This window comes from Crocodylus porosus, unplaced genomic scaffold (genome assembly GCF_001723895.1).
Source record: "Crocodylus porosus isolate Cpor-Errol unplaced genomic scaffold, CroPor_comp1, whole genome shotgun sequence".
Lineage (NCBI taxonomy): Eukaryota > Metazoa > Chordata > Crocodylia > Crocodylidae > Crocodylus > Crocodylus porosus.
Window position 1 is genome coordinate 4,490,805 of NW_017728927.1, and position 17,058 is coordinate 4,507,862.

The following is a 17,058-nucleotide window of genomic DNA, read 5'->3' on the forward strand; positions in this document are numbered from 1 at the left end:
TCCACAGTGATAAGACTACTGTGCTCAGACTGAGAGCTTTTTTTTATATCATTTTTCAACAGATGCTAGCTGAAGAAAAAACCATCTCTTCCAAATATGCAGATGAAAGGGACAGAGCAGAAGCAGAAGCTAGAGAAAAAGAAACAAAGGCTTTGTCACTGGCCCGGGCTCTTGAGGAGGCCTTGGAAGCCAAAGAAGAACTGGAGAGAGCCAACAAATTGTTGAAAGCTGAAATGGAAGATCTAGTTAGCTCCAAGGATGATGTGGGCAAGAGTGTAAGTCTCTAGTGTTTAGTCATACCAGCCAAAAATTTTTACGCCTGTTTCTTATGTGCTAATTTAAAATGTTCAGTGTGGGAAATTCTCCCCAGCACGCAAATCCATTCAACACTAATCGGGCATTTTAGGCAGATCTCCATGACCAGCTCCACATGCATCTGCAAGTGTCTTTCAAGTATTTTGCTTTGTCATCTCTAGTCTTGACACCACTGATAATCAGTAAATTATTGATGTTGAAGAAAAGAATATCCCTTATTCCTAAAACTGGAAAATATTAATGGCCAGTAAGCAGCTTCCAAGTTGTAAACTCTCAATTCTGAGTATATTAATGCAATTTGATTTTGCCAGCAGCTGCTATTGTATCTGAATTATCTTTCCCTAGTGACAACTGCTTATCTAAGCACATACTCCCATCAATTCTACCCATTTTATTGGATTTTTTTTTTCTCATTGCCTGAAAGGTTCATGAATTGGAGAAATCTAAACGTGCCCTGGAGCAGCAAGTGGAAGAGATGAAGACACAGTTAGAAGAGCTAGAGGATGAGCTTCAGGCAACAGAAGATGCCAAGCTTAGATTGGAAGTTAATATGCAGGCTCTGAAAGGACAGTTTGAAAGAGATCTGCAAGCCAGAGATGAACAGAATGAGGAGAAGAAGCGACAGCTGCTTAAACAGGTATAATTCCTTCTGGTCGACTCTGTAGTCCTTACTCAGATCCCTTGCTTCATGTTATCAATATTAGCTCCCTCTCCATAAAGAAGACGACATCCCTTCTCCTTGTGATTGACCAATGAAAACATTGTAAGCCACTTCGCTTCATTAAAGAAAAAAGCTGCAGCACTGTTATGGCTGCATCTATCTCAGTATCAGGCACATAAGACTGAAACATAGCATATGTAGCAATGTAATTCTTGGATTCGTTAAGAATAAGTAACCTGACTCACTAACTCTGACACCATGGTAAAAAACACTCCCATGCAGTGAAAAATAGCTTCTGCATAGAATACCTGGCTCCCCTAGACAGAACCCTACTGGTACAGGTGACGTTGTGACTGCAAAGCCCAATATCACATTCTGTACCACACACTCATCCGTCAGGTGGGAACCAGCATTGTGCCTCTGTGCACAATAACCTTCAATTATGAAGTTAAATGAAAATGTATTTTGCCTTTAGGATGTTTATTTAAAAAAAATGGGGCTTTTTATTATTTGCAGGCCAACTGCTAGGGGCTGTATTCCATAGTCAGGTGTGAGTGGACTGGATGCAAGTGGGCTCAAGTGCTTTAGAAAAGCATAAACAAAATATTCTTTTACCATTAGCTCCATGAGTATGAAACAGAACTGGAAGATGAGCGGAAGCAACGTGCCCTGGCAACAGCAGCCAAGAAGAAATTGGAGATTGACATTAAAGACCTAGAAGGCCAAGCTGACTCTGCTAATAAAGGTCGGGAAGAAGCTATTAAACAGCTTCGTAAGCTACAGGTACGTGGTTCCCAGGGTGCAATTGTTCTCTTGGCCCCTTGGTACGATTTGTATAGTTGCAATGCAGACATTAGATGACAGTTGTCATCTTGATGCTAGATTGAAATGGCAAATTAGATGGTAGAAATGATAGACTGGGGAGTAAGCATAAACCCAGATCCAAATGTTGTTGAGGCTAAATGGTTGTACTTAGAGTGACAGCAATGTACTAGCCTATATCCCACTAAAAGTGAGATCACTGATGTGCTGTTGGCATCTGTATGAAGAAAACCTAAGGTTCCTATAAAGAGATGAAAGAAAGGGCTCTCATGTATCTATAGGGCTCACCTTTTGCTATGCTCATGTGCTAGAGCGCCAAAGCCAGTTTTGGCAAGCAGCTACCGCAACTGCTTGGAGTCCTAAGGTATGAGGGGCCACATTAAGTAAAGTTAGTACAAATCATTTTATGTGAGGATGGCAGGAAGGAGGGGCTCATGATGCCTAGGTCCTCCAACATCTCTCACCAGCTTTGGACATAGCATTGAAAAAACAGGTATTATTTTCTGCATTAATAAGGCGATTTTCAAGAACACTGTGCCTGACAATTCCTGATCAAGGTAGAGGAGACTTTATAGATAGGTCAACAGTGACTTAAAAGCACAGATAGGCAATCTGTTCAGGAACTACTCTGCCTCCAAGTTTGGCATTTTCTATAAGATTACAAAGGAGCAGAAGCAGGTGCTTATGTCAACTTTTAATTTGGTATTTACGAATCTCCACGTCGGCTGATGGCTGTGGCAAGGCAGTGAGAATGGATGGAAACCAACATCTTGTGTTTATTTAAATATTCAAAGCATAGAGGGAAAATAGGAAGATTTTCAAAAAAAACAATCAAAGATCTATAACTAGCTGTACCTGCCTAACTGGAATGACTTTGCAGATCCGTCTGAGAGATGCCAGTTGGGCTTTAATGAAGTTGTCTGTAGAAGGAAGGTTGTGTAATTGCCTGGAAATGTGCATCTCTGACCTGTTTTGTCCAGCTTTCTTTTCAACATAACTCTGATAAACACAAACAAATGCAAATCCCTGTTTTTGGTTGTCTGACACTAGGCTCAGATGAAGGACTTCCAGAGGGAGCTAGATGATGCCCGTGCCTCAAGAGAAGAAATATTTGCTACTGCGAGAGAAAATGAGAAGAAAGCCAAGAGCCTGGAAGCAGAAATTATCCAGCTTCAGGAGGTAAATATGAACGTAGTTAGTAATACTGTGTAGGCCGCACAGGATCTTCTGTAGCAGAGCTACGCTTGAGAGAACCAAAACATGCAAAAGCATCACATTGGCTCTGGGGTAAGTAGCTGGTTTCTACTGAAGTGTATAAAACACTCAGAACAAAGTGCATGCAAGCAAAATGCATCTCTTCAGTGATGCTGAGCACCCATCGGCTTTACTGGGTAAGTAAGCCCTTGTGTAAAGGTCACCTTCCCTTGCGCCATCTTTTTGATTATCTGTGCCTCGTGTGGGGTGCCCTTGGGGTCTGTTTTGTAATTCTTCGGTCCTGCCCTAATCTAGTCTGCCACGTCTTGATGGATTTTTTTTTTTATATTCTGGGTATGATGGGGTCTCGCCTATTATGGCTTAACCCCCGTTTCCTCTGGCTAGGCCTCCCCGTCCAAACCCACTAAACTGGGTTGGACTCTGAGGCTCTAGCTTTTCCTGCTCCCTTATGGAGCACAGCACTCCCTGGCCCTGAGGCACAGGAGCCAGACCCACAACCAGTGGGCTGCGGGCTCAAGACCCAGGCACAACCCGAACCCACCTCCGTCAGTCCAAACGGAAACAAAAAACGAAACAAAAAACCCCCCAAAAGACAAACCACAACTACACTCCGGTGCACCAGACCTCCCTGGCCTTTTTAAAATAGTCCTTCAAATACTGGGGTTCGTGCCCCCCCCCCCCAAAACTGTGCCCTCACTGGCACTGGGGTCTGGGGCCCCCCTCCCCCAAACTGTGCCCTCACTGGTGCTGGGTACCCACTCTGAATAGGGTCCTGAAAATGAGACCTCCTCCTACCCCTAATAGCCTCTCCCAAACCACCGGTCTTATTCAATAATCACACAAAAATAATAAGAAGAAGAACTGTACATGCTTAATCAACTCAGCATCAGCTTAAATGAACTCCCTTCGAGTCTCGGCTCTGCACCGCTGGCTACAGTCTTGGTTGTGGATGCAGCAGTCGCCTCGCAGGGCTTCCGTAGCTTCCCCCTTCCCGCCAAGGACCGCTGCCCAAGCGTCTTTCTGGAGCTCTCAGGGGGACTGCTTCCCCCTCGGCCACTGACCTCCCTACTGCCCTTCCACCCAGGGTTTTTATAGTCCTGCCTCTTCCAGTCAGCTGACTAGCCATCTCAGTTCAGCAGTTAACCCCTTCTTCACCAGCCCCCCGAGCCCAGAAGGTTCTGGCCTTGTCGGGGCGCACCTTTTTCCTCGTGACAGGTTTGGGTTCCCTGTCACACCTTGCTAACCATTTCCCTCATAGGAATAAATGGAAAATAAACTGTCCGCTATAATCATTAGGTTTGTTTCAATAACTTCATAGTCCCAAAATCTTCTTAGCACTGTTATCCCTGTGTGTGCTGAATGCATATGGTTCCTGTATCAGGAAACACAGTAACACACAGGATTGCTAAGTGGTACAATAAAATATATTTTGGTCTGTTGACCTGTGAACATAGTATCGGACTCCCATGGCAGGGGGTCGGACTTGGTGATCTGCTCAGGTCCCCTCCAACCCTACCAACTATGAAATAAATGAAATAAATGTTCTGGTGACAGAAATGGTTGAAATCTGTTTCTCACCTCACTGGATGGCAGTGTTTAGACTGAACCTTGACCTCGCCTGTTCATATCTGTACCACTGGCTGTTTTTTTCCTCTAGGATTTGGCTGCTGCAGACAGGGCTCGCAAACAGGCTGAGCTAGAGAAAGAAGAGCTGGCTGAAGAACTTGCAACTGCTGCTGCTGGGAGGTAAGGAGGGATGTGACTGCTTTCAGGGACGCTGTGACAGGACAGCCCTTAAGGATGGCGGCGTCATCCCCAGGGTCCCCCCTAATCCTGCCTGCACTCCAGGTTGATGCTCTTCTGAAGTTGATTGGGAGCCTGCACTTGAGTCTCAGAGTGCTCTTGCTGCTGTCCAACCAACTTAACCGAACTCTCCTGGTCTTGGCCCTCTGCCCGCTAACCAAAGCTATTCAGTTGTCTCTCATGCCCAGATGGACCTGTTTGTGCCTGATTGGCACTACTCTGAGGCAGTGGTCACTGCCCATGGCCCTAATTAAGTCTTTAATCATGACCTTCAACCTCTCCCATAACCAAGCCCATGCCTCATGGATGTCACTATGTCGTCTTTTACCTTCCTGTGTAGGGTTTGGCCCTCTTAGCCTTAGGCTACAGGTTACTCTGGCTATAAGCTTCTAGCCTGGGCCCAATTGCTCCAGCCCAGCTTCTCAGCCTCAGCCTCTCTGGTCACAATAAACCTAGGGCTCTTGCACCTCTCTGCCTCAACATGCCTATGTTGGCTTCTCTTGATTCAGGCTCTACCCCTCTCAGCCTTAACCCACCTGCCTCACTCTTGGGGCCAGGCTTTGGCTCTCCTAGCTTCTGTCTACCTCACTGTTGCTTTTAAGCTCTGGCCCTATTGGCCTCAGCCTATCTCCATCTCCCTCTATGCTCAAAATCTGGCATGCCTCTCAAGCACCCCTGTGTGGCCTCCTTATCACCCTTACAGCCACGATCCAGTCCTCTGGTTTAACACTAAAACAGAAGTGCAAACAATCACTTCAGACTAAAAGATTCAAAGCCCTGCTCTGCGTCATCACTCTGCTGCCAAAGTCACTACTCACCAGGTCTCTCAGGCTCTCCCTGGGAGTACCTGACATGGCCTGCAGCCTCCGCTCCTTGTGAAGCTCAAGTTGGCAGGAGCTCTTCTCCGCACAGAGTTCAGGACTGTGTTGCCCCTCTGCCTCAGGAACCAGGCTTGTCCACCAGGCTCCCCTTCTCCTGGTCCGGTGTTCTTCTGACCGGATTCAGGTGTGTGTTTGCAGCTTCAAGAGTAGCCTACTACTGTTTCTCTAGCTAAGCTGCAGTTGCTCCTTTGCTACCTATCCATGGCAATCTATAGGTCTCTGGCTGCCTACTTGCCTACAGCTAGCTCAGGTTCAGCTGCCTTCATCCACCCAGCGATAGACCTGCTGCTGTTTCTCTCTGAAAGTAACATGAGCTCCTGGCCCCCTATTACAGGTACAAACTCATGCCAGTGCCTAGCATAGCCAGTAAAGACCACATTCCAGCCCTGAAAAGCAATCTGTAACCCTCATCTTGCCAATAACTGATATGCATGCCTCACTAGATCAGTGTTTCCCAACTTTTTCGCCCCACGGCACACTTACCTAAAAAAAACCCCAACACCATGGCACACCAGATGCGGAGCAGGGGGGTGCAGAAGGGGGGTGGCGCATAGCTAGCTGGACGCTGACAGGGAGGGCTGGCATGCAATCAGCCAGATGGCATTTTGGGCTGGAGCCACGCTCCCCGTCTGTGTCCACAGCAGCAGCAGGCAGGGAGCATGGCTCCCACCAGGCAAGGGGTGTGGCTCCAGCCCAAAATACAGTGGCACACCTGCATGTGCCTGATGGCACACCATGCTGCAGCACACCAGTTGGGAAACACTGCACTAGATGCATGTAACTAGTTTAACTAAAATTGATGGAACTGCTCATGAGGAATTCATAGATTTGAAATCAAGATGAATCCATTAGACCATACATACATAAGACCACATACATAAGACCAGAGTTTAATCTAGATAGAAGTTAAGTACATGCATGGGTGGACCTAGAATTTTGAAAAAGGGGGGTGCAGATGGTGAGGTTCATCATCACGTGGAAAACAACACATATTTTTCTCCAGTTAAAAAGAAACTAGAAGCTTTACAAATATGCTAGGGGCTGTATTATTCAGTTTAAAATTAAAGCGAAAATAAGTACAACCTTACTGGAATGAATTAAAAACAATCTGCAGGCCTGTGAAGTAGGAGCTCCAGAATTGCAGAACAAAGGATTCATGGAACATCAAGACCATTAAAAAAGAAGAGAGTGTTGTTAACATGTGTGGAAAGAGGAGTTTAGGAGGGATCAGGTAGATTATAATGAACCATGAAGCCAAATGACTCCCTCAGCACTGCCTGACTGAAACACTGCTACCAATGCCAAGCAGTTGGTTTTAAACTTCGGGTGGACCAGGAATAAAAGAGGAGTGCAAGTGCACTAATGCACCCCTCCCCCAGATCTGTCCCTGAGTTATATGCTTAATTGGTGAGCCTAAATTTGACAGGAACTATTGAGATCAAAATCTAAAAAGCAGGAAGGATATACGGTCACAATGATGTTGTGGGATTAACCATCACAATGAGTCAGTTAAAACATTGGAGGTTGCTAATTCCTCCAAGGTAATACAGCACAGATGTGTTTTTAGAATGGGTATGAGAATGGTGCCTCCTGAGTCTGAGGGGTCACCAAGATCGCTGATGGGGGGAATGAATTAAAAACAATGGAGGATCGATGGGAAGCTGGGCGACAGTGACCACGACCTGATCACCCAGCAGCCAATCACTGACCGGGGTGGGGGAGTCTCCCAGCGGCCGATTGCTGAGCCCAGAACCACCAGCAGCCAAACTGGCAAAACTGGAAGTGAACTTCCAGTTTTGTGACCTGGTGCTTCCAGGGCATGCACAGCCAATCTCAGCAGGTGCACATGCACCCCCTACACGTTGCCAATAAGTATGAGGGAAGTAGCTTGCCAAAAAGTTTTGGGAAGTTGTATGCAAAGAAGGCAACCTGGAAGAAAGTGAAGAGTTGAGAAAAGGAAGGGGATATACCGAAGTTAGCATCCTGCAGGAATAATAGAATTAAAAGCCGTGTTTCGAACAGTACAGAAATAAAAGTTCCATGTCATTGGAGCATAAGCTTTTGTGTATTTTAGGGCAGAGTTCCCAATCAGCTTTTAATGTGGTCACATGAAAGATGCACACAGAAAGTTCCTCAATTTTGTTTTGGACCCAGTCACATTAGGACTTCAGCAGAAAAATACATAGAAGGCACAGGTGAGCTCTCTAATACGGAAAACGAGAAGAAAAGATACTTAGTATAGGCAGAATGAACGTAAGAATGCTGCCATGTTCTGAACGAGTCGTCAGCAGTTGCTAGAGGACGGAACAACTGGTCAAAGCCAAGGCCACATACTTCCCAAATTTAAACTTGCAGGACGAGCCTCCAGGATGACAAGCGTCGTCTGGAGGCAAGAATCTCCCAAATGGAGGAAGAGCTAGAAGAGGAACAAGGTAACATGGAGGCTCTAAATGAACGCTTGAGGAAAACATTACAGCAGGTATAGTCCATGTGTGTCTGTGTTTGTCTGTCCATCTCTATTTTCCCCTATGGTACTTGTACTCCTTGGGCACACTTTTCAAGAACTCCCCTAAGAGATTTCACTTTATTTAAAATAAAATTGAACTGTCACTGGCTTAGCCCAACAAACCAGGGCCCTTCCAAAGTGGGCTTAAGGTGTCCTTCATAAATATTTCAGACAGAGCAGCTGAATAATGAGCTGTTGGCAGAACGTGCCACAGCACAGAAGAATGAGAGTGCTCGGCAGCAAATGGAGAGGCAAAACAAAGAGCTGAAGGCCAAACTGCAGGAGATGGAGGGAAACGTGAAATCCAAGTTCAAGGCTACAATTGCTGCTTTGGAATCCAAAATTGCTTCACTTGAGGAGCAGTTGGAACAGGAAAGCAGGTACGTAGGTGCTGAAACTCAGCTTTGTGGTAAAGCCATCTGTTATGGCCCTGCACCCAACATAATTGCCTGCCCCGATGTACAGTAATTGGTCAAACAATAATGACTGGAGTAGGAGCAACTGTACACTTGTGTTGGTGCCTGGAGATAACTCCTGCTTCACACCTCCCTCCTCTACAGCTAGAAACAAAGGACATGTGCAATATGCAGTGACCAGTAGGAAAATTTGCCACTTTCTTCAGTTTTTCCATAGAGCAAACCTATTAAGTTCTATAACACCTTTAATCTGAGACTCCCTGATGCCTGTTTTGCATGTGAGAACCATCCACGTAACTTAGCGTCATACTGTCTTTTGCAGAGAGAAGCAGGCTGCAGCAAAGGCACTGCGCCAGAAGGACAAGAAGCTGAGGGATGTCTTGCTGCAGGTTGAAGATGAAAGAAAGCAGGCAGAACAATACAAAGAACAGGTAAGGCACTGTGTGATGATGGTCCAGCCAGGGGGGAAGGGGACTCTGAGCTAGTTAGTCAAGGAGCCAGGCAAACAGAACCCTGTGTCCTGCTTCATTGTGTAGATGGTTAAAGTCACTAAAAAGGAAAAATAACTAGTCATTTCAGTAAAGCTCTTTTCTGGAGTCAGGCTGGGCAGCAGGAGCATCCATCCTCCATACTAAGGCAATGGCCATTGGCCCTGTCCAGCTAACCAACTACAACAGCCTGGCTGATTGCAGGAGTTAGGCCTTACTGGTTCCAGGTGCCTGTCCCATTTGCCCTCTATACTGGGCTGCAGATGAACACCAGTATCTGCCCCAGCACCTAAGAGCTTCATTTCAAGCTATCCATATCAGACAGCCCAAAAGAACTGTTAGCCCCTGGGCTGTCACAGTGAGAGGCAGATGCACCTGTTGAAGGGCTACAGCCAAAAATGTACATCAAAAGGGACAATGAGATGCCAGTAAAATAAAAAGCTGTCCCCTTACCCTCAGGATCACAACACACTTCCATAAGCAAAAGCAGCTCCTGCCAAGTTGTCTTTCAGCTACTTTTATTTATTCATTTTAGGATTTCAACTTTTAAATCAGGCAGTGCTTCAGTCAGATCCTCTCCCAGTATAAAGAAAAAGCTAAGTTAAAACTCCTCTCCAATCTTATAAGTTACCTAACTGGAATTGCTAGTTTGAGATGTAGGATCATATGCTTTGTTTTCCTAGTTAGTACATACTTTCTTTAAGCATAGATTTAAATAGTTGAAAAAGTCAAAATTAGCATTTTGTATAACCCCAAATCCTGTCCGATGTTATTCTTATGCAGTCTTACAAAGACCATATGTGGCAGGCATGGCTTGCTCATCCTCCAGTTGTCAACTCTGCAGCAGGCATTTTCCATTTGCAGTGATTCATAATTTTTACAAAGATCTCAATAGCAAAGTGTCTTAGGAACAAACCAGCACAGACCAGTACAGCCAGAGGAAGATAGGACAGGCCTATCTTTTTTAATGAAACTTGAAGCTCTTAAGCATTACTTTTACTCCTCACTTAGGCTGACAAGAGCAATACACGAGTCAAACAGCTGAAAAGGCAACTCGAGGAGGCTGAAGAAGAGTCCCAGCGCATCAATGCAAACCGCAGAAAACTGCAGCGAGAGCTGGATGAAGCCACTGAGAGCAGCGAGACCCTGGGCCGGGAGGTGGCAGCGCTGAAGACCAAACTCAGGTAAGGCAGCTTTGTGTTTGTTAGCTATTTTCTCCACCTCCGATGAAAGATTTCGAATTCTAAACCATAGTGGAACTGAAGGAAGGCTAGCTCCACTGCTCCAGGTTTCCTGAGTCTCTACATCAGCATAATGAAAATGGGCACCTCTGGCATAAAAGACTTGGGGTGAAATCATGATTCCACTGAATTCAAAGGGTTCAGGAGTCTACCACTGGGATGAAATACTCAGCCTTGGCTTTATTCTTCTCCTATTGAAGATAATGGTAAAACATGTCTTGGCTTCAGTAGGAACAGTTAGGCCACTACTGAATACTTGTGAAAATGCCACCTATGATTTAATATAAGAACTGAGACCCCTGATAGTAGTTATGAATATGTGTGGATGCAGCTAGTTTACTTTTTTTTAAAAGTAGCTCTGTCCACATGCATACGCATATGCCCACTGGCTGTAAAGGGGTACCTTGTGATTCAGAGACTTGGTGAGGGCTATAGGAGTCAAAGAAAGCATGTTAGGGTCTGTTTCATAGCTAAAATGGCTGCACAGTTTGGATTATGCCATGTGGGTTTCTGCTTAGGTCAGTCATGTCCATGGGAAGTGTCAAGTTATCACTTTCATCTGTTCATTAAACAAGCAAAAAACTCATACAGCATTCACTAGTTGCCTTCCCAAGCTTTGATACTGCTCATGGGACAGACCTAACCCATGAAGCTGCTCCATGCAGCCCACTGGGCTACACAGAGATGGGGGACATGGTCTGCAACAGATTCAAGGCCACTGGCCCCTCTAGACGTGACCTTCAGTGGCAGAAGGGCAAGCAAGGGTTGTACGACACAGCTCTTGGTTGCCCTGCCATCACCTCAGCATCTTAGATCCAGCCTACGAAGAGCCTCATGGATGAGATCGACCCCAGGATCAGGGTGAGTTTGACACCTCTGCTTTAATACAAAGCTTTTGATCCTGTTATATCACCAGTGACATGAAGAGGCTCTGAAGGGAAGCTTCTGCCTCTCCAGCATTTTTGTATAACTTCAGTTCATGACCTATAACAAAGAAATTAAATGTGAAACTAAAGGAGATGCCGATTCAAACCCTTCCCCCTGGTTTCCCAGGGTGAGGGTGATTTCTAGGTAATGCATCAGAGCTGACTTCAACTTGCTGTGCAATAATTTGCTCTAATGTACTTTGTTTAATTAAAGTAATTTACATTCATTTGATCCTGACCATGTGCTTAGCATAACTGCACGGGACTCTTTCTCTCTATTTCAGAGGGCCCCAGGAACCTTCGCAGTGACTAAGCAGGTACCATGCCTTCAACTTTGCAGCTAGCTTGGTGTTGCATAAATTTCCATTCTCCTTTTGCCTGAGCAAATTTGATGTAAGATTTCTGCAAACCATGAAGGCTTGGATATCTTGGCAACAATTTGATCAAAAGAGACAAATATTACAATAAGCCATCTTCCATAAGCTGTTTGTCCAGTTATGCATCCTCCTTACAGCTAGGTTGTGTTACAACATGGACTTTTTACGTTACATTTGCACTTTTCGTAAGCTGTTATAGCAGAGTCCCTACAAGTTGCTCTGATTTTTATTTCTGCATGAAACTTCTCTTCCTTACATCTCTTAAAGTCACAACAAAATGTGAACATTGTCACAAACAAAATAGCGCTGATGAATAAAAATGGTAGAGTATTCCAGGCACATTATGGGATAAGAATGGACCTGTTGCAGCATGCTGTTAGAACTGCACAATGCCACCCATTTATATTTAATACTGCACATGGTAAATATTTTAAAATATTTTAATCAGTAGATAAAAGTGTATTTGCTTTGGAAAGAATTCACCATCATGGAGTCTGGTACAGTTACCCCACCTAATTTAAATGAGACTGCACCCTCCACTACACAGCAATATGTGCCTGCATTGCTTATAGTTATCATGCATGCTTTTAGAGCTGCTATTTGTATATTTTATGATGAGTGACTATATCATGGAATGTAGGATGGAGAAAATGCTGTTTAAAGCATACCAGTATCCCAATTTGGACTGCTTGATACTTCAGTTTAACACAGCATCATATTAGTGACACCCTGTCTGGATTAGCTTTTTGCAAAGAGCAGAAATGATTCTAAGTAATTAGTGTTCTGTAATATTTGTGTACCTTCTCTTTTGCAAATGCCAGGCCTTGCTGCTGTTACAAAAATATTTAAAGATGGCATTTTGTCCTAGCAACTGCAGTTAGTCAGTTTCAGCTTTTTGTGTCCAATGAAATGATGACAAGTGATGATGTAGTGGTTGTTCAAAGGCAGACCATATGGAGAGTGAAATATCCAGCAAAATTAAAGGCTGGAAAGGTTTTTCTAGTTTGTATTAAAGGCGATATAGGAGTCTCACCCCCAAACAATAATCTTTCTCCTGCCTTCATTTAAGTTGCACCTGTTAATTTAAAATTGTGGTTCATAATCACTTTGTTACAAACAAGTACAAATGGTGTGAGAACAGACATTTTCAGAAAGACAAAACTTCAATTATATCCCATTATCTTAAGCTGAATATAAGAGTTTCCATATGTGTCTGTACTGGTTTAAAACACTGATATACATTAAATCATTGTAATTTATATATGTTAATAGTGGCATTAATTCCACATTTAAACGGCACTTCAGTATCATTATGTTTAAAAGTAAATTTCAGATAAGGCACCTGTTACAGCCAAATGGCTAATGAAGCTTATGCGGATATGGTCCTTGCTTTCACTAGCTCTAGTTCTTAAACAAGGCATTATTACCCGGCTGATTGCTTGCTATAGCAGACTCACAGCAAAATAAAAGCTTTTTAAGTTAGAGCAGTAGCTATTAAAGCTATTAAATCTACGTATGGAAGAGTCTACAAGAGAAATGCCAGTTTTGAGCTACTCGGGAAAGCTGAGAATCCAGCCAATATTCTTGTCTACTTGCCTATTAGGGAGATTGACCTTTGGGCCTGAATAGTTGTGAAACTGACTGACTTGTTCACAAGGACAAGATAAACCTTTAAGTATTTATGCATGATTGCTGTACCAAAGTATGCAGCTGGATGTGTTTAACCTCCCATCAATAATCACTGCACAAGGTTCAGTGATCATGAATTTATTCCCTTGCTTATGTCTACCCTGAAGCCTTTACAAAAGGTTTGCTTAACAAGGAGCAAATGCTAAAGGCCACATGCCATTACTGTCTTGCTGCAGTAGTGTCACTGGCTGAGAAGACATCTTCTTTTCTTCTTCCTCTACCTGCAGTGGCTCAGTTCCTCCTTCCTCCCTGCCCTCCGTTTGGTTGGTGGCAGAAGTTTCCCCATGCCTGTTGTGAAAGTAGGAAATGTATTTTGGGAGGAGAGGGGAGGGGAGAAGCCAAACACAGCAGGCTCAGCAGCTTCTTGGCCAGAAGCTTGTCATCCTGGACATTTCTACATGAGGCCTGGCAATAGATCCTAGGCCGGAACAGAACATTGCCACATTCTGGATTTCCCCTCCTCACTCACAAAGAGAGCCCAGGAAAGCTCCTCAATCCCTTGGATGAAACATAGGCTGCAGCTCTGAGGTGGAACGCGTCATAGGACCCCACTGCCAGGGATGTAGGCATGCACCATTCAGGAAAGCAGGGCTATCCCTCTAAAACGTCCCCGCTCTGAGATGGCAGCAGGGATGCGCCAGTTTTGGCACCAGATGCACTCCTGGTCTGCTCCTGCACACAGGGCACAGTAGCCACTGCACGTATAAAACACGAGGACTCAGCAAGACATTTGCTGCGTGCGTCTGATTGTGCCTGAGCTTTTCAAAAAGGAAACTAAGCATGAGACATTCCTAAAACATAGGCTGGGATTTTTGCATGCACCAGGCAGAAAACCCAGGCCATGACTCACCAGCTCTATCTGCCTAGTTGCATCCACCCACAGGAAGTACCAGGCAGATGCACAGGTTACAGGAAGTTGCCGTAGAGCAGGATTCAGCAACATACAGGCACTGGATCTAGCCTGTGGAGCCAGAAGCTTTGCTTCTGCCTGCACTGATGCTGGGCAAGAAACTGCACTGGGGCCAGGAAGCTAGAAATTGTGCTGTCATCACCACTCTTCCTCACCCTCTGCTCCCTGGCAGCAGCACAGGTACAACTTCCAGCCATGGGAACTCAGCCGAAGCGGGGCAGCTTCCAGGTTGGGAGAGCAGGCCACGGGGATGTGGAAGCAGCGTGGGTGCAGCTTCCCTCCAGCCAGGCAGCAGCGGGCTGGAAAAAGTGGCAGCAGTGGCAGCACAACTCCCAACTGCCTGGCCCCACACAGCCACAGGCAAATTCCCCTCACTGCCGATATACCAGACACCACCTGATCCATGCCAGACTAGAGCCTGGTTGTTCTGGTTTGTGCCTTGAAAAGGGTGCCAATCCCAGTCTTAGAGCCCTGCTGTTTGGGGCTTGTTTTTTTGCATTAAAGACGCTCAGTCCCACTGGTGCCGTTCCCAAGCTTCAGGCACTTAGGTCAGCCTTGGATTGTGAAGCACTTCAGTGATCTAATGCCTATTTTTTCCTCACTGCAGGAGGGGAAATGAGCCCCCAACTTTTGCCCCTGCCCGCAGATCTGGAGGCAGAAAAGTAATTGAGAATGCATCAGAAGTTTCAGAAGAGGAAGCTGATTCAAGAGATGGTGACTTCAATGGAACAAAAGCCAGTGAATAGATAACACGCTTGCCAATTACACTGCAGCCAGGGGGGAGGGAAGACCACATCTAGCACTGTATTCATCTACTTTTAGTTCCAATGCCACACACACTCCTATGGTGATAGAAGCACAGCTGTCTTCTCTCCAGTCTATAAACTAAAGTTGTGTTGCAAACAACTTGTTATCAGGAAATGTATTTTGAAACAGGGTTTCTTTAAATTAAGAGTAATTCACCTTAGGAACTTTCAGAACAAAATTGAATTCTAGCGTGTGAGACCATTTAAATCCCAGTGGACTGCAGTTCACACAACCACAAGTGTTACAGAAAAAGCCATTGTCCAGTTAAACCTTTCCTAATCCAGTCTACCCTTCATTTTGTCTCAACTATTCAATTACTATAGGCATTCTCTTCTCCTGGAAGCTACACCCCCCCCGATGCACCATTCACAAAATGGAAGTGCCTTCTTTAATCACCGATTGAAAAATAAACTATCATTTGTTCAAAGCCAAATGTTACTGTTTCATGTGCACCTTGGATGTGCTCACACACTAATAAATGGTTATCAATCACTAGAGTTAAGTATTTTTCTCTTTAGGTATCACTGGGGTGCAGTATGATACACTGGGAGGTAACTTAAGTGGCTTCTGAGCTTCTTCAAAATTAAAATGCCCTTTCCCAAATGTCTAAATTTGTAAGGGCTGATTTGTATGGCAAAAAGTGTTTTGCAATGAGCAGGGCAAAAGGGCTATGAATAAAAACAGCTTCTAGAGCATTTTATACTGCATCTAGCAGTTGATAAACAAAACCCACAACTGCTACATTTAGTGCAGTGATCCATACCATGCCATTCTGCACTTTAAGAGACTACCTTATTGGCATTTATCACTGCTTGAGTGTTATAATGGGACTGCCACTTCAAGGGACTTCCAGGAACTAATGGATTGGTACCCATTAGTTCCAGCAGCTGAAGGCAGTAGTATTATGTACTGTGGGCCCACACACAGCCCATGCAGTGGAAATAGCAGTGTAGAATGTTAAACACTATAGATTTTAATGCAGATGACCTTTAACCAGTGTAAATACAAGAAGAGTCCAAGCCTGCTCTACCAGCAGGCACAGGTCTAGGAAGTAACATCAATCTAGCTGCCTCAAACTGAATACAGATCAACACTTAAAAAATAAGTTAGACTCCCTTGCGCCCACAGTATTAGTCCAAGGTGTTCAGAGGCAGCTGCATTCTCCCTGCTTAAAAAAGCAAGTAAGAATGCAGCTGGAGGGGTTTTTTTTTTAGAAAAGCTGGCACCAAACTGGTACAGGACAGTATTCATTGCTCAGCCACTTAAGATTCACCATTGTGAATCTAACTCCTCACCATTGTTCCCTTACACTCCAACCTGCAGTGTGGAAAAATGGAAGAAGTTTGGCTTCAAACAGCTGATATAAAGTGGCTTTACTCACAGGGGCCAAGAGCTGAACCTGTCACTGGATGCTGGGTTCTTCCAGAGACAGTGTCATGTGTATGTATGCAAAGGCACCAAGGAAAAATGAAGACTGGTCTTCTGGTTGGGTTCTAGGTTCAAGTTTCTGTTCTGCAAGCCCTGTGTAGGATCAGAAACCCAGAGGCAGTATATCTACATTTGGACATTTACAGAACAATGATTTTGAAATAAATTAGGGGGCTGGACTCGATGATCCTTTACAGTCCCTTCCAGCCCAAATGTCTATGAATCTTCCATGTGATGTTTGTTCCAAGATAAAAAGTGTTTCCACAGGGAGCTATTCCGATATATTTTTATACATGTAACAAGCCTTCAGACTCTCTTATGTCTTAGTCCCCTAGCTTTAAAATGATAATATCACTTCCCTATTCCCTATCTCAGAGAGAAACAGGAATCAGACTTTTAAATGTGTTCAAGCACCTAAAGATTTTGGAAGGCAATTTAGTACATCTCATGACCTTCCTCAGTACAGTAACGGAGGCCACATAAATGAAAGACAGCACTCCACTAGGAACCACTCCTAGAGACATGGCCATCAGGACTAATACCACCCCAGCCACAAAAAAGTAGGAGTGAGAA

The 17,058-nt window shown here is 44.7% G+C and overlaps 1 protein-coding gene across 3 annotated transcripts in view; it reads left to right on the forward strand.

Annotated features, from left to right (window-relative positions):
* The window catches only part of MYH11 (myosin heavy chain 11), an 88,952-nt gene extending 73,398 nt beyond the window's left edge, over positions 1-15,554 (forward strand). For 2 of the 3 annotated variants that reach the window (XM_019541792.1, XM_019541795.1), the window contains 10 exons: positions 63-275; positions 740-952; positions 1,598-1,759; positions 2,849-2,977; positions 4,671-4,759; positions 8,053-8,176; positions 8,375-8,583; positions 8,942-9,050; positions 10,119-10,291; positions 14,858-15,554. In XM_019541792.1, coding sequence (XP_019397337.1) covers positions 63-275; positions 740-952; positions 1,598-1,759; positions 2,849-2,977; positions 4,671-4,759; positions 8,053-8,176; positions 8,375-8,583; positions 8,942-9,050; positions 10,119-10,291; positions 14,858-14,996 — 1,560 coding nt within the window. In that variant the 3' untranslated portion in view covers positions 14,997-15,554. Of the gene's footprint in view, positions 1-62; positions 276-739; positions 953-1,597; positions 1,760-2,848; positions 2,978-4,670; positions 4,760-8,052; positions 8,177-8,374; positions 8,584-8,941; positions 9,051-10,118; positions 10,292-11,558; positions 11,592-14,857 lie in introns of all 3 variants that reach the window. The other variant, XM_019541793.1, reaches the window with a different exon arrangement.
* Positions 15,555-17,058: the final 1,504 nt, after the last annotated feature.